At 49.3% G+C, this 24,254-nt stretch overlaps 1 protein-coding gene across 1 annotated transcript in view; it reads right to left on the bottom strand.

The window, feature by feature from the left end:
- FKBP4 (FKBP prolyl isomerase 4) overlaps positions 1 to 24,254 on the bottom strand; it is a 475,143-nt gene that overhangs the window by 81,025 nt on the left and 369,864 nt on the right. Inside the window, exons 7-8 of the mRNA XM_085652302.1 lie at positions 16,489 to 16,572; positions 12,457 to 12,642 (exon numbers count right to left, since the gene is read on the bottom strand). Coding sequence (XP_085508428.1) covers positions 12,457 to 12,642; positions 16,489 to 16,572 — 270 coding nt within the window. The remainder of the gene's footprint in view (positions 1 to 12,456; positions 12,643 to 16,488; positions 16,573 to 24,254) is intronic.

Below are 24,254 nucleotides of genomic sequence, written 5' to 3'. Positions count from 1 at the left end.
CCAACAGGTTGATATGGAGCCGGGACTCCGCCGGAGACCAGAGGCCACTGATCTCCGCCTCTCCCATGTGGCCCCCCCCATACCAGGAGGGACGCATCCGTCACCCCTGTGTGCTCTGGTTCGGGTAGGGAAAGGGATCTGCCACTGACCCAATCGCGGTCCGTGAGCCACCACTGCAACTGTCTTGCAGTGCCCTCTGAGATCAGGATGTGGTCGGACAAGTTGTCCTGATGTTGAGCCCACTAGAACTTCAGGTCCCACTGCAGAGCCCGCATCCGCCACCTGGCGTGATGTACCAGCAGGATGCAGGAGGGCATCAGACCCAGCAGCCGTAGGGTCAACCTGACCGAAACTTGGGATAAAGGCTGAAAGATAAGGATCAGAGCCTGAATATCCCGAAACCGCAGTTCAGGAGGATAGACCCGAAACTGCACCGAGTCCAGAACCGCTCCGATGAAGAGGAGCTGCTGGGAGGGACTCAGATGTGACTTCGGCACGTTGATGGAGAATCCCAGCGAATGCAGGAGGTCGGCCGTAGTCTGGAGGTGGGAGACGACTTTCCGGGACGAGCCCACCTTCAACAACCAGTCGTCGAGATAGGGGAGGACTGGAACCCCTAATCTGTGCAGATGAGCTGCGACCACCGCCATCACTTTCGTGAACACCCGAGGAGCACTAGTAAGGCCGAAGGGGAGCAAGGTAAACTGAAAGTGCTTGTTGCCTACCGTGAACCGCAGTTAACGCCGGTGGGCCAGCAGCACGGGGATGTGGAAATAAGCGCCCTGCAAGTCCAACGCTACCATCCAGTCTCCAGGGTCTAGGGCAGCCAGAACCTGAGCTAAAGTGAGCATATTGAACTTCTCCTTTCGGAGGAAGGCGTTGACATTCCTGAGGTCCAAGATAGGGCGTAGGCCCCCTTTGCCCTTCTTGGGAACCAGAAATTAGTGGGAGTAACAACCCCGTCCTACTTCTGGGCCGGGAATACGCTCGATGGCCCCCTTGGTCAAGAGGGCCGTAACTTCCTCCTGCAGCAGTTGCAAGTGATCCCCCCACATGCGGTGGTACTGTGGTGGTATGGCTGGAGGGGTCGCCTCGAAGGGGAGGGAGTAGCCCCTTCGGACGATTTGCAGCACCCACCTGACCGAAGTGATGGTACGCCAGTGGAGCAGGTGATGGCGAACTCTGCCTCCCACTGGTGTGGAATGGGCTTGAAAGCTCGGACTAGGAAGGCTTTGAGGCGGATGCTGCAGGAGCAGATGTGGACTGACCAGCTCTCTGTCGCCCTGCTCTGCCACGGCGGAATCCACGTCCGCCATTGCGCTGAGACTGGTTCTGAGGCCTGTGGCTGGACAAACGTGCGGGGGTGCCCCTTCCTTGGTCACGAAAGGGACGAAAAGCAGAAGTTTGCTGGCGCTGGGCCAAGAGTCCCAAGGACCTGGCCGTAGCCCTGGAGTCCTTAAAGCGCTCCAGCGCACTATCTGGTTTGTCGTCAAAAAGGCGACGGCCATTAAAGGGCATGTCCATGAGGGTGCTCTGGACATCCTCTTAAAAGTTCGTGGACCTCAGCCAGGCGTGATGACGAATCGCTACCGTCGTTGAAATTGCTCTACCCAGCGAGTCCGTGGTGTCAAGTCCTCATCGAATGGAGTACCGTGCTGCATCACGCCCCTCAGCAAGAGCCTGGGCGAGCCGTGTCCTGGCCTCCTCCGGACACTGGGGAAGCACGTCTGCCACCGTATCCCACAAAGAGTGGGTGTAACGGTCCAAAAGGCACGCGGTATTAATGGACCGCAACCCCAGACTGAGGGAGAAGAACAGTTTCTTGCCAAACTGCTCCAACCTTTTGGATTCCCGATCCGGAGGTGCGGACAGGAAGGCGGTTTGGGACGTTGAGGCCTGGATGACCAGACTCTCAGGGGTGGGGTGTACGGACAGAAAGCTGGGGTCGCCCGGAGCTGTGCGGTGGGGCCGGGCCACGTTGCGATCCACAGGAGAGACTGTGGAGGGCTTGGACCAAGTGCCCATCAGAACGTCAGTGAGGGCCTCCTTGAACTGCAGTAGAGGCTCCGAAGAGCTTACTGGCGGTTGAAGCACCTCAGTGAGGAGGTTAGCCCTCGCAGCTGCTGCAGGGAGTTCCAGGTGTAAGGCCTGGGCCGCCCTGCGCAGCACCACAGCATAAGTTGCACCCTCCTCCGTAGCCACGGAAGGAGGAGAGATGAAACCAATGTCAGGCAAAGTGTCTAGACCACTGGCATCCCCCAGCTCGTCTGCCCAGTCCTGACTTAACTGGCACTGCTGTGCCAGAGGGTCCTCAGACCCCTCCCAGTCCTCCCCTTCATCAGTCTCCTGGTAAACAGGCAGAAAGGACGGAGCCGGGTCATAAATGAAATGCTCACCCATCGACGCCGGAGACGGCGCCGAAACTAGGGACAGCGTCGTCAGAGGACGGCGCCGGAGGCGACACCATGGGGGTCGGCGCCGGCGGAGTCGTCGTGAGGTCAACCGGCATCGACCGGGATCAAAGCCTGGATCCCACGGGGACCTGCGGAGTCAGGACCTAAGTAGACGACGGCGCCGGGGCCAAAGCCGCCGGCTCGCTAGGACCCCCAGTCGCACCTGCGGGCCCGGAGGTGCACCGGCAGGCCTCGACGGCGGAGCGAGACTCCTCATGGCCACGAGGAAGTCTCAGTTCTCGTCCGGAGTCGCATGAGGCCCAGGGACCGGAGGGTATGGGGCCGGATGCGACTCTTGCGGCTCCGGCGGAGCCGCTCGGGTGGTGCCACCCGAACCCTCGGCCGAGTCGTGCAACCGGCGAGGGGAGTCAGAGCGATGTTGCTTCTTCGACTTCTTTTTACTATGCCTCGACTTACCTGAATGCGAGGACTTGGATCCCGACGAGCGGTGAGGACTTCAGCTCTGCAACCGGTCCCTCGACCACCTCCTCAACCGGGACCTCGAGCGGCGCGGAGCCGACTGCCGGATCTCGAGGAGCTTGCGGGACCGCTCCTGCCTGGCCTTTGAGGACAAGGCCCCGCTGTCGGGGCACGACTTGTCATCGTGGTCTGCCCCAAGGCAGTAGAGACACCGATGGTGGGGGGCGGTAACCGACTTTAGTCGGTGACAGATGTCACACGGCTTGAATCCGGGCATCCCTACCAGTACCAGGAGTCGAAGTCGACTCGAAAAAGATAGACAAAAATGTCCAAAAAGTTAGCCAAAAAATGACTAAGTGTATGCTCTTACCGGATCTGAGCTTACTGACGTCAGCGCGCAAGGGTGGCGTCAAAGTACTTTGACGACGTCATCCTGGCGAAAACGACGCCGACGACGGATGCGGAGCCGCAGACGACGCCTGCCAACGCGCAAGGGTATTGCTGACGAAAAATCTTTCCGGATCCAGCCTGACGCCTGGGGATATTCTAAGGTAAGGAATCTAACTAACGTGTTTCTTTCAGATAGGAATCTACTTTCAGGGTGTGGGGGTGCCACCTAAATACTAAATTTAGGGGAGTGACAGGTAGGGACCAATGGGTTTCTTACCTGGTGTGTCTACACCATCTGTAATGCCACCCTCCTGTGGGAGGAGGGAATAGCCCTAGCCCTGATTGGATAAGTCTCACCATCTTCAAGATGGTAGGCACAGAAAAATGTGCTTCACTTCGCCTTCAGCACCTGAGGCGTGGAGTCGGCGGGGGAGCTTACGATGGGTACACCTTCAATTCTCACGTAGTTTTCCATCTTGTTCTCCTGCCAAAAGTGGGACTCTGAACCGGGCTGTTGACTGCTGCTAGCAGCAGAGAATCAGGTTGCATTAGAAAGGCGGCTAGGCCTTTGAAGCATCCCTCTCACGCACTGTGCCTGCTTGGGGGAGAAAGCACGACACTCCAACCAAGATGGAATTGGTTTCTGGTCTCAGATAGCAAGGGCTGTCACCCCATGGGTCCAGAAAACTGTCTGTTGGTGGCAGGCTGCCTGATGCCAGAAAAAACCACACCAAGAATGGTCAGTTTTCAGGAGGCAGCAGAAACCCACATTCCCACATGCATGGAGGCCTGCTTCCTGACACACTGTGCCAAGGTTTGGGGTTAGAGCATTCCAACCTGTCTAGCAGAAGGGTACTCCTGCTATGCTCTCGTTAGGGTAGAGGTACTAATGATAGAGAGGAGTAACGAACAAGTTACTTACCTTCGGTACAATGTATCTGTAAGAAACAGTTAGATTCCTCACCTTAGAATATCCCCAGGCGTCAGGCTGGATCCGGAAAGATTTTACATCAGCAATACCCCTTGCGCGTCGCTAGGCGTCGTGTGCGGCTCCGCGTCCATCGTCAGCGTCGTGCGCCGGAATGACGGAGTACTTAGACGCCGCCCTCGTGCGCTGACGTCAGTTCTTTACATAGCTTTCCGCGCCAGGAACGCAGAGCCATGCAAGAGACCGACACTAGTGCCAAAAAAAAATCTAGGGCCCTAGAAAGGATAGCCTTAACCCTAGATGTTGGTTCGCAGAACGGGGAGGATGGGTGGGTCGGTGAAGAATCTAACTAACTAATGTTTCTTACAGATACATCGTTACTGAAGGTAAGTAACTTGTTCATCTGAAAGAAACACGTTAGTTAGATTCCTCACATTAGAATAGATACCCCAGCAATACCCACCCCGGTGGTGGGTCTGCGAACCAAGATCACACCAAAAAGTCCTGGAGAGCAGAACGGCCAAAGAAGCCATCTCTCCGGACTTGGCTGTCCAGGCAATAATGCTTGGCAAACGTGTACAGCGAGGCCCACGTAGCTGCCTGACAGATGTCCTGCAAAGGGACTCCCCGTCCCAGGGCAGTAGTAGCCGCTGTGGCCCGGGTGGAATGGGCTCTCAGTCCTACAGGAGGGTCCTTTTTAGCCAAGGAGTAACAAGCTTTTATACACAATACGACCCACCGCGAGATGGTCCGCTTGTGTACTGCCCTCCCCTTCTTAGCACCCACGTATCAAAAAAAACAGCTGGTCGTCCACCCGGAACGGTTTGGTGCGGTCCAAATAAAAGGACAACGCCCGTTTTAGGTCCAGACGGTAGAGCCTCTCTTCCTCTTTCGAAGGATGCAGAGGCGGAAAGAAGGTGGGCAAGGTGACAGATTGCCCGATGTGAAAGGGAGTTACCACTTTTGGAAGAAAGGAAGGACGAGTCTGGAGGACAACCTTGTCCGGATGAACAGAAAGAAAAGGAGGCTTAGACGATAACGTCTGGAGCTCACTCACCCGTCTAGCCGAGGTGATCGCTACCAGGAAAGCATTCTTAAGAGTCAGAAGACGAATGGGACAATTGTGAAGAGGCTCAAAGGGAGCGCACATTAGAAAGGTCAAGACTAAATCCCACTGAGGCATTACGAAGGGGACAGGAGGAAACATGTGAGTAATGCCCTTAAGGAAACGAGAAACAGAGGATTTGAAATGAGAAGGCTGATCAGGAAGCCGTAGAAAAGCAGAAATAGCTGATCGATAACCTTTCAAGGTGCCCAGAGCAGAGCCCTGCTGGGCTAGAGAAAGAAGAAAGAGGAGAACCTCAGAAAGAGGGGCGGAAAGGGGATCCACAGCCTTTGCTGTGCACCATGCCACAAATTTGTTCCACCTGCAGGCATATACCGCTTTAGTGGAGGGACGCCTGGCTGCCAGAATAACGTCACAGACTTCAGGAGGCAAGTCAAATGGCATCAACTGTCGCCGCTCAATCTCCACGCATGGAGGTGGAGACTGGACAGGTTCGGGTGGAGAACAGTCCCCTGATGCTGCGACAGAAGGTCCTCCCGAAGAGGCAGTCGTGTCGGAGGATCGATTGACATACTGAGTAGCTCGGGATACCAGTACCTTCGTGCCCAATCCGGAGCCACTAAGATGACTTGGGCCCGGTCGCGCCTGATCTTCTTCAGCACTCTGGGCAGAAGTGGTATAGGCATAAAGGTGTACAACAGACCGCAACTCCACTCGTGACGAAAGGCGTCCCCGAGCGAGTGCCGCCTTGGAAACGCCAACACGCAGAACTGCTGACATTGCGCGTTCTCTTCGGTGGCGAATAGATCTAACCAAGGCTCTCCCCACTGCCGAAAGAGGCCTTGCGCCACGTTCGAGTTTAGACGCCATTCGTGATCCATCATGTACCGGTGGCTGAGTTTGTCTGCTCTGGCGTTCAGAGAGCCCGCCAGATGTTGAACCACCAGGGTGATGCCCTGATGTTCCAGCCATGTCCAGAGGCACAGAGCCTCCTGACAAAGGGTCCACGACCCCACCCCGCCCTGTTTGTTGCAATACCACATGGCGGTTGTGTTGTCCGTGAACACCTGCACCACACTTCCCCGGACAACGGGAAGGAATGCCTTCAGTGCAAGTCGGATCGCTCTCCGCTCCAAAAGGTTGATATGGAGTCAAGTCTCCGCCGGAGACCAGAGTCCTCGGATTTCCGCCTCCCCCATCCCAGGAGGGACGCATCCGTCACTACTACGTGCTCCGGTTGGGGTAGGAAGAGGGATCTGCCGCTGACCCAATCGCGGTTCGTGAGCCACCACTGCAACTGCTTCGCAGTGCCCTCCGAGATCAAGACATGGTCGGACAGATTGCCACGATGCTGGGCCCACTGAAACTTCAGGTCCCACTGCAGAGCCCGCATTCGCCACCTGGCGTAATGCACCAACAGGATGCCATCAGCCCCAGAAGCCGCAGCACCAACCTGACCGAAACCCAGGATAGAGGCTGAAAGATGGGAATCAGAGCCTGAATATCCCGGACCCGCTGCTCCGGAGGATAGGCCCGGAACTGCGCCGAATCTAGAACCGCTTCGATGAAGAGGAGCTTCTGGGAGGGTCTCAGGTGTGACTTTGGCACATTGATGGAGAACCCCAGCAAATGCAGGAGGTCGGCCGTAGTCTGGAGGTGGGAGACGACTTGCTGGGGCGAGCCCACCTTCAACAGCCAGGGGAAGACTGGAACCCCCGATCTGCGCAGATGAGCTGTGACCACCGCCATCACTTTCGTGAACACCCGAGGGGCACTGGTGAGGCCGAAGGGGAGCACGGTGAATTGAAAATGCTCCTGACTCACCGTGAACCGCAGGTAACGCCGGTGGGCCGGCAGGACGGGGATGTGAAAATAAGCATCCTGCAAGTCCAACACTACCATCCAGTCTCCTGGGTCTAGGGCAGCCAGAACCTGAGCTAAGGTGAGCATCTTGAACCGCTCCTTCCGAAGGAAGGCGTTGACGCTCCTGAGGTCCAAGATAGGGCGTAGGCCCCCTTTGCCCTTCTTGGGAACCAGAAAGTCGTGGGAATACCAACCACGACCTACTTCTGGACCAGGAACGCGCTCGACGGCCTCCTTGGCCAAGAGGGCCGTAACTTCCTCCCAGAGAAGATTCAAGTGATCCCCGACATGCGGTTGTACTGTGGTGGCATGGCTGGAGGGGTCGTCTCGAAGGGGAGGGAGTAGCCCCTTTGGACGATTTGCAACACCCACCTGTCTGACGTGATGGAACGCCAGTGGAGCAGGTGATGGCGAACTCTGCCGCCCACTGGCGTGGAATGGGCCTGAAAGCTCGGACTAGGAGGGCTTTGAGGCGGATGCTGCCGGGGTGGATGTGGACTGACCGGCACGTTGTCCTCCAGTACCGCCTCGGCGGAATCCACGTCCGCGACCGCGTGCAGGTTGGTTCTGCGGCCGGTGGCTAGGCGGACGTGAGGAGGCGCCCCTTCCTTGGCCACGAAAGGCAGAAGTTTGCGGCCGCGGGCCGAGAGACCCAAGTACTTGGCCGTAGCCCGGGAGTCCTTGAAATGAGCCAGCGCACTATCCGCCTTCTTGCCAAAAAGGCGAGTGCCATCAAAGGGCATATCCAGGAGGGTACTCTGGACATCCCCCGAGAAAGACGTGGACCGTAGCCAGGCGTGGCGACGAAGCGCCACCGTGGTCGAAATCGCCCGCCTCAGCGAGTCCGTGGTGTCTAGTCTACACCATATGGCATGCCGTGCTGCATCTCGCCCATCAGCAAGCGCCTGGGCGAGCCGTGACCGGGCCTCCTCCAGACACAGGGGCAGCACGTCCTCAACCGCATCCCACAGAGAGTGGGAATAACAGTCCAAGAGGCAAGCGGTATTCAAGGCCTGCAGACCCAAACTCAGGGAAGAGAACAGCTTCTTTCCGAACTGTTCCAGCCTCTTGGATTCCCGATCCGGAGGAGCAGACGGAAAGGGGCCTGGATAACCAGGCTCTCAGGAGTGGGGTGTTGGGACAGAAAACTGGGGTCGCCCGGAGCAGGACGGTGGCGCCGGGCAACGTCATTCCGGCGCACGACGCCGACGGAAGCAGAGCCGCAGACAACGCCTAGCGACGCGCAAGGGGTATTGCTGACGAAAAATCTTTCCGGATATAGCCTGACGCCTGGGGATATTCATTCTAAGGTGAGGAATCTAACTAACGTGTTTCTTTCAGATATTAAGAACAATTAACATAGTTGAATTGCTTGACAATGTCACCATTCTAATAATGCTTATAAAAATGATGCGTTTCATCTGTCTACTAATCGCAGTTCACATTCCATTTACAAGGATTAGAGTTTTTCAATAAACTTTTGCAAATGCATTACCGTTTTTCTGTTGAACACAGTGAGCATGAAAAAGTGTCAAATGAAAGGGTTAGATCTGTTTCCACGAATTCCTTGCGAATCAGTCATGTTCGAGGTTACCGGTAACATCAATATCTCTGTGAGGTTAGGAGTTTATATGTTGTACTAAGAGCTAGCCAAACAAACCAATATTTTTGGATATTTTTAGACTCAGTCTCTATACTGTGAAGTTATGTTGTCCTAATACACAGACCTACTAATTTTGTAAGGAAAGGATAACACAACGAAGGATCTGTAGTGCCTGAAGGCACACCAAAGGCTGGGTAAAAGCAACGTTCTGGTTAGTGACCGCTTCAGGTGAGAAAATCTTAGGAAAATGAATAGGGGGTGTAAGGAAACATGTTTTTGCAGGTTTAACTCCACTTTTTGACCCCATTTTGACTACTGGGTGTAACTGCTCTGCGTCTTGCTAAACAGGACAGTGCATGTACTCTGACTGTTAAAACGGTGCATGTTTAACTAGCTTGTTCCCAATTGGCATAGCCTAACTTACTTGTAAGTCCATAGTATACTGTACCAGGGGTATTGAAGGACACCCAGGGCCTGTAAGGTAAACTGTTCCACCCAGGGACCATAGCACTTTTGTGCCATCCTGAGAGGAACATGGTAAAACATGGCTCTGAGTCTGCCACTGCTAATTCCACTTTGCCATTTAAAGGTAAAGGCAAAGCCCAAGCCTCCCTATTTAATATATGTAAGCCACCCTTAAGGAAGTCTTAACAAGCCCTAAGGCAGGGTGCTATGTTAAAACGTCAAACATTTATGTTTACATGTTCCAGCAGTAAAAACTCTTGAATATCGATTTTACTATGGAAAGGATAACAGCCCAATTGGCAAGTACAGAGTTACAGGCTGACACCTCAGTCCTGCTAACTTTTGAACAGGACTACACAAGTTGGTGCTGTAACATCAAAAGAATCAGAGAATTAAATCTGATTTAATGGATACATTGAATTCAACATCACTGTTGGGCATAGTGCAATTTTAGAAGTTGCCACTTAAGTTTCCCAAGGTTTCTAATACCTGTTTACTGATGCACTCTGGGTCTGTCATGCAGACCGCTTTCTGCCCTCCTGGGGAGACGTGCTAACAACTCTCAGCAAAGATAACAATAGAGGCATGTCACTGGAGGAGGTGATACCTCCCCCAGGCAGGAAGCCACACGGCTGTAAGCCCAGAAGACGAGCTTCAAAGGTGAAGCCACCTTTGAAGGGCAAACAAGGAACATTTGGGAGAGGGGCTACTCTATTATTTAGGTAGAAAGGCTAGCATTAGGGGCAGTGATGGGGAAGCCAGCTGGTAAACAGGTTTTTCAGGGGCATGTCGCCCCCTTGGTGCCCACACCTCTGGAGTCAAAGAGAGGGATTATGCCATCTTGGGGGTGGCCAGAATGGGGCATCCTGAGATACCCAGATGCCACACTCCATAGGAAGTGGTCACCAGGTGGAAGGGAACTTGTTAGCCCTTGACTACCAACCGCATCTTGCCCCGAGGGCACTTTCCGAGTATGAAGAGGGCGCCCCTGTCACCTAAGATCTCAAACAACTAGGAAGAAGGCCTGCCCTGCTGCACCGAGGGATCAGCAAAGAGGCTACATTAAAGTGGACTGCACCTGCTGGCTAACAAAGAGAGGGACTGTGCCTGCAGTGTCCTGCGTAAGGAGAAGCCATATACAGAGCCCAATCAAGCCAAGAGAACTCATAGGGCCAGCTGAATGGCCTACTGTTCGCCACACAGGGGCACAACAGCAGTAGTAGCCTGCTGGGGCACATTGGTAGCCCAAAGTCTTCAAGCCGCCACAGTGCAGCACCGAGGACCAAGATCCAACAAAGTGTTGCGCCCATGTTCGCTGAGCACAGGAGCCCTGTCTGAGAAGTTGCTGGGACCCTCAGAAGGCCAGTTAACAACTCAGGAAGGACTGCCTTGTTAAAAAGACAATAGCCGAATGGTAGTACAGTGGTGACTGGATTTCGGGCAGACCGGAGAGGACCTAGTGGAACAGAAACCCTCCAACCAGGACCCCACACCCTTTTCGTGGACTGATGAGTGCCTGCAGGAAGAAACCCTCGACCACGTCGCACCCACAGCATCTTAGGCATTCTTTATCCCTTGCATCAGGTCGATCCATAGGAATCTATTGCAAAACAGATAGAGCCTGAAACTCTTTCAAGACTGCTTCTCCTGTGGAGGCAACTGTTTCTTAGGACCTTGTTTGTCCCCCTGACTAGCTCTCTGCCAGAGTTGGTCACCCCCAAGTACTTCTACCTGACCGCATTGACACTGAAAAACTTATTTAAGAAAAACTTGGGTTTTTGTCAAATGTGTTTAATTTGCCAAGGGCTTGTTCAAAGTGGAATGAAAATGCATTGATTTATTATTACTTGTTAAATACACATCTCCGGAACCCTCCAGTGGATCTTTTTCATTTTTGTGTCCAAATTCTTATAAAAATACAGAATACCCAGGGTTGAGCTGGGGTTTGACGGACTAAACGTGTCTTAAAGAGGTTGGTTAAGTGTACTGCATGGTGAGGTTGCACAACCACACCATATAACAAAGCCCATTTCCTGACACCTACCGGTTGCTCTTTATTTGCCCATGGCATTGTATCACTTGTACTAAAACGACGCACATGTACTCTTTCAGACTACTTCAAATCTCCCTATGATGTGCTGTGCACCCATATTCCTTTGTCTTAGGAGTGTAACTTTCTTTCCAAGAACAATATCCAGTGCATCAAAAATAAATACAATTTTAAAAAAACACCTATTTCACAGATGTCAGATTCTGGCCGGTGTAACTTTTGTGCCTCCTCTGAAGCCACACTATGTTGTGCTTGGTCAGCACCAGTCTGTCAGGAGTGTATGCATTTTAGCGTTTGTCTTTGGAAACAAAATAACCCTTGCAGTTCATGCAGAACATTAAACACCATTAAATACATTCTTAAATATGGTCAAAAAATCAGATCAAAACCGGTTTCCTTCTATGCTTATGGTCAGCATCATAGCAAGTTCTAGGACTCCTCTCTGCCAGACGCCCAAACGGAAAACTAATCGGTGCAAACACTTTGAGGCACAACCGCTAGATGATGGAATAATACACAGCATGTGAATTTAGAAGAGGATTCAAGCTGCAAAATATTTTTTTATCAATTTAATGCTAAGCTGTCTACAACATTATTGAAGAAGGAACACAAGTAATCCAATGAGCCATCTCAATGAATCCGGATATAAGACTGTATTAATGCTTAAGTTGCAGATACGAAATTTGCATAACTGAAGGTTAATCACATCATACAAATGTAACGTGGCTGCAAGATTTGAATAATTACAATACAGCTCGGTGAGTTCGACAACTTCTTGAAACATGTACACGTAAACTGGAGGCAATGTGTTTGAATTCCTGCAAGGCTAATGCTAACTTTTTTTTAGAAGTCAATAAATGGTAGTATAACCAAGAAGAGTTCTGTTGTAATGTAGACCATTCACCATCAACCAAATGAAATACCAGTGGATTTTAGCAAAACATCACTACAAAGTATATGTATGACAACCATTTACTATTGTGTTGCTCATTTAGAAGATATACCCGTGTAAATAAAATACAACAAAAATAAAAATATGCTTGAATCATCCATTCGTCACACCTAACAAATTACTATAAAAGACCGTGCACATTTTACATTTAGTAACGCAAAAGATAACACATGCATACAAGTGTTGCATATGCAAGACCGTAAGAAGCTACATTTTTGCTATAAGGCATGGGCCAAGCAGAAGCGGTACACACAAAAACATTGTACCTTGTTGCAGTTTTCCAAAGCTTGCAAATACTCCTTTGTTTTCAAGAAACACATGGCCAGATTGAGGAAGGCAGCAAGAGTCAGGGCTTTGGCATTTGCTTCATTCTCTCCTGTTAGACCAGATTCGTTCTCTAGCCAGGATACTATCTTCTTATATTGCAGAGAAGCCTGTTTGTATTTTCCCTCCTGTACATCAAGATGGAATTTCCATTAGAAGAAGAATTTGTCAGACAATGTTTTTAATGCATTCACAACTTGTAAGTCTGTCTGAAACCTAATAACCCTCAAATGAGACTAGCCCATAGTGAGAAAGGAAAATGTTACTTACCCAGTACGCATCTGTTTGTAGCATGTAGTGCTGTAGATTCACATGCTTAGCATAACCGTGCCATCTCAAATGTGTGCAAGTCGTTTTTCTTTGGAGAAAGTCTTGAGTCACGAGGAAGAGTGAATCCTCCTCTTGCTTGCGGGTGAAGATGGAATGTGAAATATAGCGTAGACTAGTGAGATGCCCAAGCTAAATGAATTTGTGATATTTTATAAAAGTAACTGCAACAAACACAGGTGTCTGGGGAGGAGGATGGTGGGTGCATGTGAATCTACAGCACTACGTGCCACAAACAGATGCTTACTGGGTAAGTAACATTTTCCATTCAAAGGCAAATGTGGCTGTAGATACTCATGCTTAGCATAGACTGTAGTAAGTCCTTCTCGAAAGCGGTGGCTACCTTGTGGGGTTGGAAATTGTTTGAAATAATGTGTGTGGAACTGCTATGCCTACATTGGCTTGTTGACGGGCCATCACATCTACACAGTAATGTTCTTTAAATCTATACAGTGTAGACCATGTAAGATACTTTACATATTTCAGCGATAAGTATATTAAACATTAAGACCACTGACGCTCCTTTTTTATGAGTGAAGTGAGCTCTAGGAGGGATAGGTAAAGTTATTTTACCGTTGCAACTTTGGATACATTTGACAATCCAATGTGCAATGCCTGATTTAGAAATGGCTTTTTCTTTGTGTGGTTTTGAAATTGCAACAAAGAACTGCGTTTTCCTAAATGATTTGGTTCTATCAATATAACACAAAGGGCTTTTTTTTGTACATCTAAGGTGTGAAGAGCCCTTTCTATAATTGGCAATTCAATAGATTAAGGTGTAATGGAGACACCACCATGGAAGAATTTTAACAGTGTCATCCTATCTCTATTTAGATGGAGGTAGGGTTCTTCTAAAGTTAATTCCTGAAGCTCACTGACATGTCAGAGTGAAAAGATAGCAACTAGCAATGTTACCATCCAGGATAAGGACTGGAGGTGGTAGGGGTGGAGGGTCTCAAATGGCGGGCCCAATGATCTTATTAATACGATATTGAAATTCCAAGTGGTAGCTGGTGGCACCCTAGGAGGAATGAGTGTTAAGACCTTCCAGAAAGGCTTTAATGACTGGAATCCTGAATAGGTAAGTGTGTTGTCTGTTTTGTAGAAAAGTGTCTACTGCCGGTAGGTGTAGCTCTATAAATGTAAAAGCTAGACCGGAGGTATGCAAGTGAAACAAACAGGCAACGTCTTGAACCTTAGCTATTAGAGGATCAAAGGGTTTGGAATGACAATAGTAAACACATATTTTCTACTTTGCAGCATAACATGCATGAGTAATGGGCCTGCATGCTTCTTAAAAAAATGTCCAATACAAGGTTATGGTAGATTTAAATAACAAAACTCTAGGACATCAGGAGCCAGATTGCAAGGTTGACGGACCTGGGGTTTTGGTGTCCGATTTCTTCATGGATCTGCTTAAGAAGGCCCTGCCTGTTAGACAGCACACTGAGGGTAACTACTGACTGTTCTGAGAGTGTGGCGAACCATGGCTGTTGTGCCCATGTGAGAGCCTCTTGGATGAGGGTAAGAGATGCCTGCCAAAGTTTGCGAACCAGTGGGAGAGTTGGAAAAGCGTAAGCAAATATCCCAGACCAACTCATCCATAGTGCTTTGCCCCCATAGTGCTTTGCCCTCCATGGCCTTGGCTGTTTCATTATCCTTTTTTATCTTTCCCAGGGGGAAGTCTACCTGGAGACCAAAAAGGTGCTCCACATCGAAGGGAAGAGCCAAAAGGTTTTGCTGAACCTCAGTTTCAAAACCGGACACTTGAAGCCAGGCATGTCTCTGAAGGAGGACACTAGAGTTTATGCTTCTAGCTGTGGTGTCAGCTGCATTGAGGGCACAGCCAATTGTGGTGTTGGAAGGATTATGTTACCCTGTAAGCATCTGTTTGTGGCATGTAGTGCAATACATTCACATGCTCTGCATACTCCTGCCATCTAGTGTTGGTTCTGGAGCTGTGCAAATGGTTTTTGTTTGAAGAAGTCTTTCGAGTCACAAGACCGAGTGACTACTCCTCTCGGTAATATTGCGAATGGGCATAGACTCCTTTGTTAGACTGTTTTCCTGCAGACTGGGGAGAAAGTAGTGTAAGGTAAGTAAGTATAAGAAAAGTGATGTCCATTCTAAATGTAAGTGTTAGAAATGGGGTCTCTATTTGGCAATGGTTTGTATCTTTGTCCAAGTAGGGACCCTTCTTCCTAGTTAGGATAAGGGGGATACACTACTGAAATAACCCCTGCTCACATCCTTTGTAGCTTGGCACAGGCAGTCAGGCTTATCTTAGAGGTAGTGTGTAAAGCATTTGCACATAACCATCAGTAACACAGTGAAAACACTACAAAAGGACAGCACAACAGTTTAGAAAAATATCCAATACTTTATATATTCAAAACAAGACTAAAACGATAATAATCCAACATACAGTACTTAATAAAATGCTCTTTGCAAGAATAAACTTAAAATGCAGGTCCTTGAAGTGGGTAACTCAGTACGGTGCTACAGCGATACTGAAAACAGAATCCATCAGTTCCGTCTGACCATGTTGCTTGTGGTTTTGGCAGACCCGTAAACAGTACATTTTGGCAGCAGCTGATCACGTTAGGACGAGTCGGTCGCGGCAACCGTCACGGTTGCAATGTGAGGTGAAGCGGTACGGCGTGCGGTGCCCTCAAGGCGTGGTGCAAGCAGCGGCTCGGTGATGGTTGACCAGTGGAGTCAGTGAGACCAAGGCTGCGATGCAGAGTGAGGCGGTACTCGTTATGGTGCTGACAGATCCCGGTGCAAGCGACAGAGAGCTGGTTGGTGGGAGCTGGCGTCGGTCAGCCCAGACTGCGGTGTGGGACAAGGCGATGCGCCGTGAGACTTCGAGTGCTGCCCCCAGCCACAATGTGGTCACGGGAGTCGAAGTCAGCAGGCAGCGACGGCGCCAGTGAGACCAGGGTGGCGAAGTGAAGCGAGGCGGTGCGGAGTCCACAGTGCAAGCAGTGCTCGGTGGTGGTGGTCGACATAGGTGAGACCAGGGTTGCGGTGCGAGATGAGGCGGTGCCTTCAGGACACGGAGCCAGCAACAGTGTCAGTGACTGAGTTGGTTGCGTTTCTTCCTCTGTGGCAACTGAAACCACGGTTCCAGGTCGGTGAAGTCTTTGCGGTCCCTGAGACTTCAGAACAGGCGGCAAGCTCTACTTCAAGCCCTTTGAGATACTCAGGAACAAGTTAGTAAAGTTCATTCCAGTTCTTTCACTGCCCATGGCAGAAGCAGCAACTGCAGGCCAACCCAACAAAGCAACAGCACAGCAGAGGGGGAGTAATCCTCCTGGCAGGTTTTAAGGTTCTGGGGCCAGGGCCTCAATATATTACTGTCCTAGCTAGATAAACCTCAACATCCATAAGCTATGAAAGATTACGGGTTCTCCAACTTCTTTATAGGGACATCTACGTAACATAGAAGATGGGCAATGTAAAAGTACCAAAGGATGATTTGCTGAGATGAAGAAATTTCACACCGATGTGGAGTGGGGAGGTTGAGAGGGTGGGATGTGGTTCTGCTTAGCAGGTAGGATATTTAAGCAGGTTGGAAAGCCCATTTTTTATTTGTTTTAAATGCAAATAAAAAAAACATTAAAATGTAAATCTTGAAAAAGTACCTTAAAATACTGGGTTCCTCGATCTTTCACAATGGCTCCCTGTTCCAGTTTTTCTTCAGCATTCATCTCCCAAGATTCTTTTGCCTGTACAGATACAAATATTCCAATAAGAGCAATTGATGACATATTTGCATCTCACTGTAAAGAGCAGAGAAAAAAAATAAATACCAAAGAGTTACAGCCTCATCCCAACATTGAGCCATTCACAGAGCTAAGAAAACAGGAGTGGTTTCTTGCTATCAGTAGGTAAAAAAGATTGCATTAGGACACATGAGTACTGGTGTACTTTGTAAAAGTAATACATCTTTTTGCTGCTGACGTGTACTATCAACCTCCATGTTTTAGTAGCACCAAAACTTTCTTAAATCTAAGTTGAGCAATCTGAATCTATGTACCAATAGAACGTAAGCAGTAGCAGTGCATGGAGGTCTCTGCCAACACAGAGTACATAGTTATATGTAGTCAGCAGTCCAGTGAATGGTATCATATAAAAAAAAATGCGCATTGGCTAAACCAACAGGTATCATCATGATAATGAGGTGCAGGCAGATTAGTTTCCTCTAAGGTTTTTTTTGCCATCATGTGCGACATTCACCATTAAAAAACATGGATGCTCCATGCATGCACAGCAGCGATTTTGATTTTTTCCGTAAAGTATATGAAACACCATTAAAAGATTTCCGCAGCACATTTATAGGCAAAGCAAACCCAAGGAGATGATGGATGGAGCGCTGAAACTTTTCAGACTCTCACCCCAGTCACAGTTGGGTTGAATCCATCATCATTCTTAAGCTCACTTCACCACCCAAGTTCAGACCCAGCCATATGCAAATCAGTCTTGAGACTGTCTCTCATGGGAACAGTCCAGCCCAAACTGCCAAGTTAGGTCTTCCCTAGACCGGTAACAAGCATCCTGGGACTGGTTTCGGGGGAACATCCTTCGTCAGCAAAGCTAGCTTGAATCCAGTGGCAAAGTGAGCAAGGGACCCACGTTTTGGGATACCCTGCCAACTTGGGACAAACAAAGCAAACACAAGGAGATGATGGACAGAGCGCTGAAACTTTTCAGACACTCGCCCCCAGTCACAGATCAGTTTTGAATCAATCATCGTTTTTTAGCTCACTTTGCCAACCCAGTTCAGACGCAGCCATTTGCAAATCAGTCTTGACACCAGCCCAAACTGCCAAGCCAGGTCTTCCCTGGCAGGCAGCCACCTAGCAAATGTTTCAAAACGATTAGCAGAGGACAACTGGATGCTCTAGTGCTGACTGGGAGAGCAGGCAGGCAGGGATGGACAGAGTAATTGGGGAGTAAGCACAGGTATATCAAGCGGGCGGAAATGCTGGAACTGGAAGGATGGATGGATGAGAGAAGAGCCAACATCAACGAGGAAGCAGATAAAATACCCCCTCTTGCAGAGCAATGCAAGGCCATCAATGCAAGGCCATCTTATCAGCAGTGGTAGGATACATTTCCACAACAAGGAAAATATTGTCCTGCCTAGGAGACCATTGCTGTCAGACTAACACAAGAATAAGGAAGCAAGCCATCAAATGAAAAGTAGAAACACAGATAGGCTGGAAAACGCAGTAACTTGTGCACAATGGGCAAACCCAAATGACACTTCAAGTATACTAGTCACAGTATGTTTACCAACGGGCAGTTGTAGCTATAAGTAGGGAGAATTGCAAAAAGATCAAATTCTGAAGCAAACGCTTGCCAGATTTGAGTGTAATTTATCAAAAACAAATTCAGTCCATAAGCAATGCATCAATTTAAACTAGTTTACAATTTCATCAGCTTATCAAGAATTCAGAGTCACAAATCACAACAATAAAAATGTTTAAATTAAAGAATTAAAACTTACTAACCTAGGGGTGCTACCCATTTACACCTAGCTAATCATTTCTGTTAAGGGGAGACAATCTAAGGCAGTACGACCTTTTTAAATTCAGTCCATTACACTTAGTAGTGGTATCTAGAGAATGGCTTAGTTACTGCCTGTTTAGTCACGAAGGGATATCACCGTCTCGCAGAAAAAGACTGCTGCAAGTCAGTGGAGTCAACAGAAAGGTCAGACTGCTTAGCGCATTGGCAGGAGAGCCACCAGACGGCCCACTCTTACACAATCAAGCCTATATGTAACCCACTGGTGTTGAGTTAGGGGAGGGGGACATTGTGTAAAGTCCTAAAACCCGCACCTCTTGAACACAAGCCCACAGTTCAATGTCATCACAGAATACTCTGCCAACTCTGATCGACAGACTTTACGGTTCATACAAGCAGATTAGGTCAGCATTCTGAACACTTTTAACAGGCAGCTGAGACGGACTTCCAGATCAGTTTTGTGCTTTCCTAAATTCCTTCGAAGTACAACAAATCCTAGATTTAATTGATCAGCTCCTGACTTGTCTTCCTTAGTTACCTCTCCATACACCTGAATTACTGTATTACATCACCAATGAAGCATTTAATCCAAAGGTTGGCTAATTATTTTTTAGATCCCCTACCCCTTAACTTTAAGGAAAAAGGATATTCAGGCTGGAATTCCCAGTATCATATAGGATCTCTAGTTGGTTCATTATGCTGTTTGACCTCAACAAGCTTTTGTTTCTGAAAACTGATCTAAACTACTTTCACCCATTTTCTTAACTGTTTCGAAATTTAAAGTGACATTGGCTGATTTACACCCCTCAAATATGAAAAATTAAATGCAACTTTAAGTAGATCATGATCACAAAAGCAATGACACTGGTGTGAAATCACTGGTATGGAATGTACTAAGGCTTTTAGCAGGTCCAAGCTGTATAGACAGGCATCAATTAGTTATAACGGAGAGCACAGCAAACATCCTGGAGAAAACTAGGCCTGCAACCAAAATGCAGAGTCCACCAATGGTAACAATCCTTAAAATATCCAACTTTGGCAGCCGTATCACAGACCAGAGGCCATATGTGAGGTCTTTAGCCTACAAGGGATTAAGCTTTAGCTGTCTTCACGATTTGTAGTGAGGCCACTTATATTCCTTTAGAACTGGAGCTAGAATGTTAATCTGAGCTATACTGCTCTTCTCAGAAGCATTTTTCATGTTCCAGGCATGGGACTAAAGTCTACATACAAGTAGAAAAAAAGTTGCCAGCCGATTAAGGACGCCTTAGGTTCAGAAACCTTGCACTTGTTTTATCTGGCCAATGAAAAATCGGCCTTATGTCTGTGTATTAGTTGAGTTAGACTGAGGCCTATGCTTGGGCTCAAATGCCTGTTTATTGTACCCTGCCATTGTTGATCAGCTGCAGCCACTGGACATGTCTGATAACTGAGAAAAACTACCACTGGCAAAGCCAATAGGTCTCACCTATGCGAGAACTACTGGCTGTAGCAATGTGTTTTAGCCATTATGTACAACTGTGCGGATGCTGTTCAGCATGGCTAGTGGCGGTGAGTGAGGTGGGATGGGTTCATTTGGAGTGGGGTAGATTGAGGTAAAAGTGGAATGGGGTAGATTGGCGTAGAGTGGGGGTAGATTGTGGTAGGATGGGATTAGCATGGTAGTTTGGACTGGGGTAGCTTGAATTGGGATGTATTGGGGTGGAGTGGGGTAGATTGAATTTGGAAAGATTAGAGTGGGGCAGGTAGGATTAGGGTAGTTTAGAGTGGAGTGGGATATACTGGAGTAGATTAGAGTGGAATCGGGTACAGTGGAGTAGGGTAGATTGGGTGGATTAGACTAGGGTAGGTTGGAATGAAGTGGGGTAGACTGGGTGGATTACAGTGGAGTGGAATGGATGAGTGAGTTAAATTGGGATAGTTTGGAATGGGGTAGATTGGGGTGGAGTGAGGTAGGCTGGGGGAGTGGGGCAGATTGGATTGTGTGTATTAGATTGGAATGGCTTACGGTAGATTGGAGTAGAAGTAGAATGGAGTGGGATATATTAGGGTGGGGTAGATTGGAGTGGGGTAGATCGGATTAGAGTGCAGTGGGATACATTGGGGTATACAGCAGTGGAGTGGGGAAAATTGGGTGAAGAGTAGAAAGCAGTGGATTGGGTAAGGTAGGAGTGGGGAAGGTAGGAGTGGAGAGGGGTCGATTAGGGTGGAGTGGGATAGATTGGGTAGGGTAGATTGGAGGGATGTAGGGTAGACAGGAGTGGAAAGGAGTGGGTTAGAGGGGAGTAGACTGGAGTGGAGTTAGATAGAGCGATGTGGGGTAGATTAGGACAGGGTGGTGTAGACTGGAGTAGGCCAGACTGGGTTAGGGTAGTGCAGGTTGGAGTGGAGTAGATTGAAGTGGGGCAGATTGGATGGGATAGATTGTGGTTGAGTAGTTTGGGGTAGAGTTTGTAAGGTAGATTGGAGTGTGGTGGAGTGGACTGGGGTAGATTTGGGTGGCCTGTGGTAGACTGGAATGGGACAGACGGTGTGGTTTGGGGTAGACTGGGGTGGATACACTGGAGTGTAGTCGAGAGTGGACTGAGATTGGGGGGGAAGGGTAGAGTGGAGTAGGGTAGATTGGGTGGATTACAGTAGGGTAGACTGGAATTGAGTGGGGTATTTTGGAGTGGAGTAGATTGGAGTGGGGTAGAGATGAGTGGCTTAGAATGGAGTTGGATACAGAGGTGTGGGGTAGATTGGGATGAGATTTGGTAGACTGGATTAGGGTGGGGTAGATTTGAGTGGAGTAGGTTGGAGTGGGGTGGACTGGATAGGGTAGGCTACGGTAGGGCAGATTGGGATGTGATGTAGTGTGATGCAGTGGGGTGAAGTGGGTTAGATTGGACTGAGTAGATTTGTGTGGCATGTGGTAGCTGGGGGGTGGGAGTGTGGTAGATTAGGCAGGGTGGAATGGGGTGGGGCAGACTGGAGTGGAGTTGGATAGATTGGAGTGGATTGGGGAACGATAGAGTGGAGTATAGTGGGGTGGAGTGGTGTAGACTGGGTGAATTAGAGTAGAATGGAGTGAAGTAGACTTGAGAGGGATGGGTGGGGTAGTGTGGGGTGTCTAGGTAGATTGCAGTGGGGCAGAGTGGAGTGGGATAGATTGGTAAAATATACTGAAATGAAGGGGGTAAACTGGAGTGGAGTGAATTGGAGTGAAGTCGGATAGAGTGGTGTGGGGTATATTGAGATGGGGTGGGGTAGACCGAGATGGGGTGTAGTAGATTGGAGCGGAGTAGATTGGAGTAGGGTAGTTTGGGGCGGAGTGGGCTAGGGTAGATTTGAGTAAAATGGACTGGAGTAGGGTAAATTAGAGTTAAGTGCAGGGGGTAGATGGAAGTGGGGTAGATTGAAGCAGAGTGGGGAGGAGTGTAGTTGATTATATTGAGATAGACTGGGGAAGAGTGGAGGGGAGAAGTGTGGAGTTGGATAGATTGAAGTAGAGTCGAGATTGTAGTAGAGTGAGATAGGGGAAGAGTGGAGTGGGGAAGAGTAAAGCAGGGCAGATTAAGGTAACGTGGATTGGAGTGGGTATATTGGGATAGAGTGGAGTGGGGTAAATTGGAGTGGTGTGGGATGGATTGAGATGGGATGGGGTGGGGCAGACTGGAGCGGTGTAGATTGGGTTAGGGAAGATTGGGGTGGGGCGGGGTATGGTGCATTGGAGTGGGATGGACTGAGGTTGACTGGGGTGGGTTGGGGTGGAGTTAGACTGGGTTGGGGTGGAGTTAGACTGGATTGGAGTGGGTAGATTGAAGTGAAGCAGAGATCGGATAGGAGTGGGGTAGATTAGGGTAGGGTGGATTGGATTAGATTAGATTACAGTGGAGTGGGATGGATTGGAGTTTGGTAGACTGGAATAGAGCCTCCAAGATCAAGTACCCGCCTACAGCTCCACTGACATCCCACACCCCCGACAGCAGCTTCTGCATACCTCGCCCATATCCCTTGCATACTCCACTGCTGTGCCGGAGGACACTCTTCCATCCATCCATCTCGCCACCAAAGCTTGGAGCACCCATGTACCTCCACCTAAGCACCCTCACTGACCAACTTCAGGAAGAGGCACATGACCTGGCTCTTCGACTGAGTCCTGGTAGTGCCTGGATACCCTCTCAGGTGACAAGCCACGCTTTACAGGTATGATTTATTTGATTGAATAGAGACTTTGGAAGAGTGGAGTGGGGTAGAGGGAAGTGGACTATAGAGGGTAGATTAGAGTGGCGTAGGATAGACTGGGTAGAGTAGGGTAGGCTGGAATGGAGTGGGGTACATTGAAGAGGAATAAAAGGAGTGGGACAGAGCAGAGTGGGGTATAGAAGAGTAGGGTATAGTGGAGTGGGGTATGGTGTGGTGGGGTGGGGTAAGGTGGAGTGGAGTGTTAGATCGAAGTGGGATAGGTTGGCTGGATTATGGTAGGGTATATTTCAGCGAAGTGTCGTGAATGAGCGTGGGGTGGATCAGAGTGAGATAGACTCGAGGGGGAAACTCAGAGCGGGGTAAACCAGAGCGGGGTAAACCAGAGCGGGGTAAACCAGAACGGCGTAAACCAGAACGGCGTAAACCAGAGCGGCGTAAACCAGAACGGCGTAAACCAGAGCGGCGTAAACCAGAGCGGCGTAAACCAGAGCGGAATTGGACAAAGTGGTGTGGGGTAGATTAAAGAGGGCTGGATTAGAGTGGGTGGGGCAGATTGGAGTAGGAGTGGGGTATGGTGGATTGGAGTGGGATGGATTGGGGTGGAGTGAGTTACACAGGACTGGAGTGGGTAGAGTGGAATGTAGTGTAGTGGGGTAGATTTGGGGGATTAGAATTGGGTAGATTGGAAAGAAGTGGGGTAGATTGGAAGACTGGAATGGGGTTGAGTGGAGTGAATTGGAATGGATAGAGTAGTGTGGGGTAGGTTGGGATGGGTGGGTATGCTGGTGTGGGGTAGACTGGAGCACAGTGGGGTGGAGTTGGATAGATTGAAGTGGAGTAAGGATTGTAGTTGAGTGAGATAGATTGGGGAACAGGTGAGTGAGGGAGAGTGGAGTGGGTTGGATTGAGTGGAGTGTATTGTAGTGCGGTAGATTAGGGCAGGGTGGATTGGAGTGAGGTAGATTGGGGTGAAATAGAGTACAGTGGATTGGATTGGGATAAACTGGAGCACAGTGACAGATTTGGAGTATAGTGTGGCAGATTGGGTTAGAGTAGTATATACTGGAGTGGGGTAAACTGGGTAAATTATAGTAGAGTAGAATGGATTAGACTGGGGTAGTGTGGAGTAGAGTAGATTGAGAAGAGTGGGGTAGAACGGAATGGTGTGAGGCAGACTGGGATGAGGTGGAGTAGATTGGAGTGGGGTAGAGTGGAGTGAGTAGACTGGGGTGGGGTAGATTGGAGTGAGGGAGATTGGAGTGGGAGGAGATTGGGGTTAAATGAAGTGGGATACATTTGGGTAGACTGCCGTTGAGTGGGGTTGATTGGGCACGAGTGGACAGCAGTGGGGTAGATTTGGGTGGAGTGGGGTAGAATGGAGTAGGTTAGGGCAGTGAAGATTGGAGTCAAGAGGTTTAGATTGAAGAGGGATAGACTGGAGTGAGGTAGATTGAAGAGGGAGGAATGGAGTGGGACAGACTGAAGTGGGCACTTTGGGGTGGAGCGGGGTAGGGTAGATAGCAGTAGGATGGAATGGGTTGGAGTGGAGTAAATTTGGGTGGCATTTAGTAGATTTGAGTGAAGTGGGGTAGAGTGGAATGAAGTGTGGTAGATTTGGTGTATTGGAGTGGGGTAGATTAGGGTAGAGTGGAATGGGGTAGATTAGAGGATTAGAGTAGGTTAGATTGGA

Source organism: Triturus cristatus, chromosome 4_1 (assembly GCF_964204655.1).
Source record: "Triturus cristatus chromosome 4_1, aTriCri1.1, whole genome shotgun sequence".
NCBI classification, from domain to species: Eukaryota; Metazoa; Chordata; class Amphibia; order Caudata; family Salamandridae; genus Triturus; species Triturus cristatus.
This window is presented reverse-complemented; position numbering and strand designations above follow the sequence as displayed.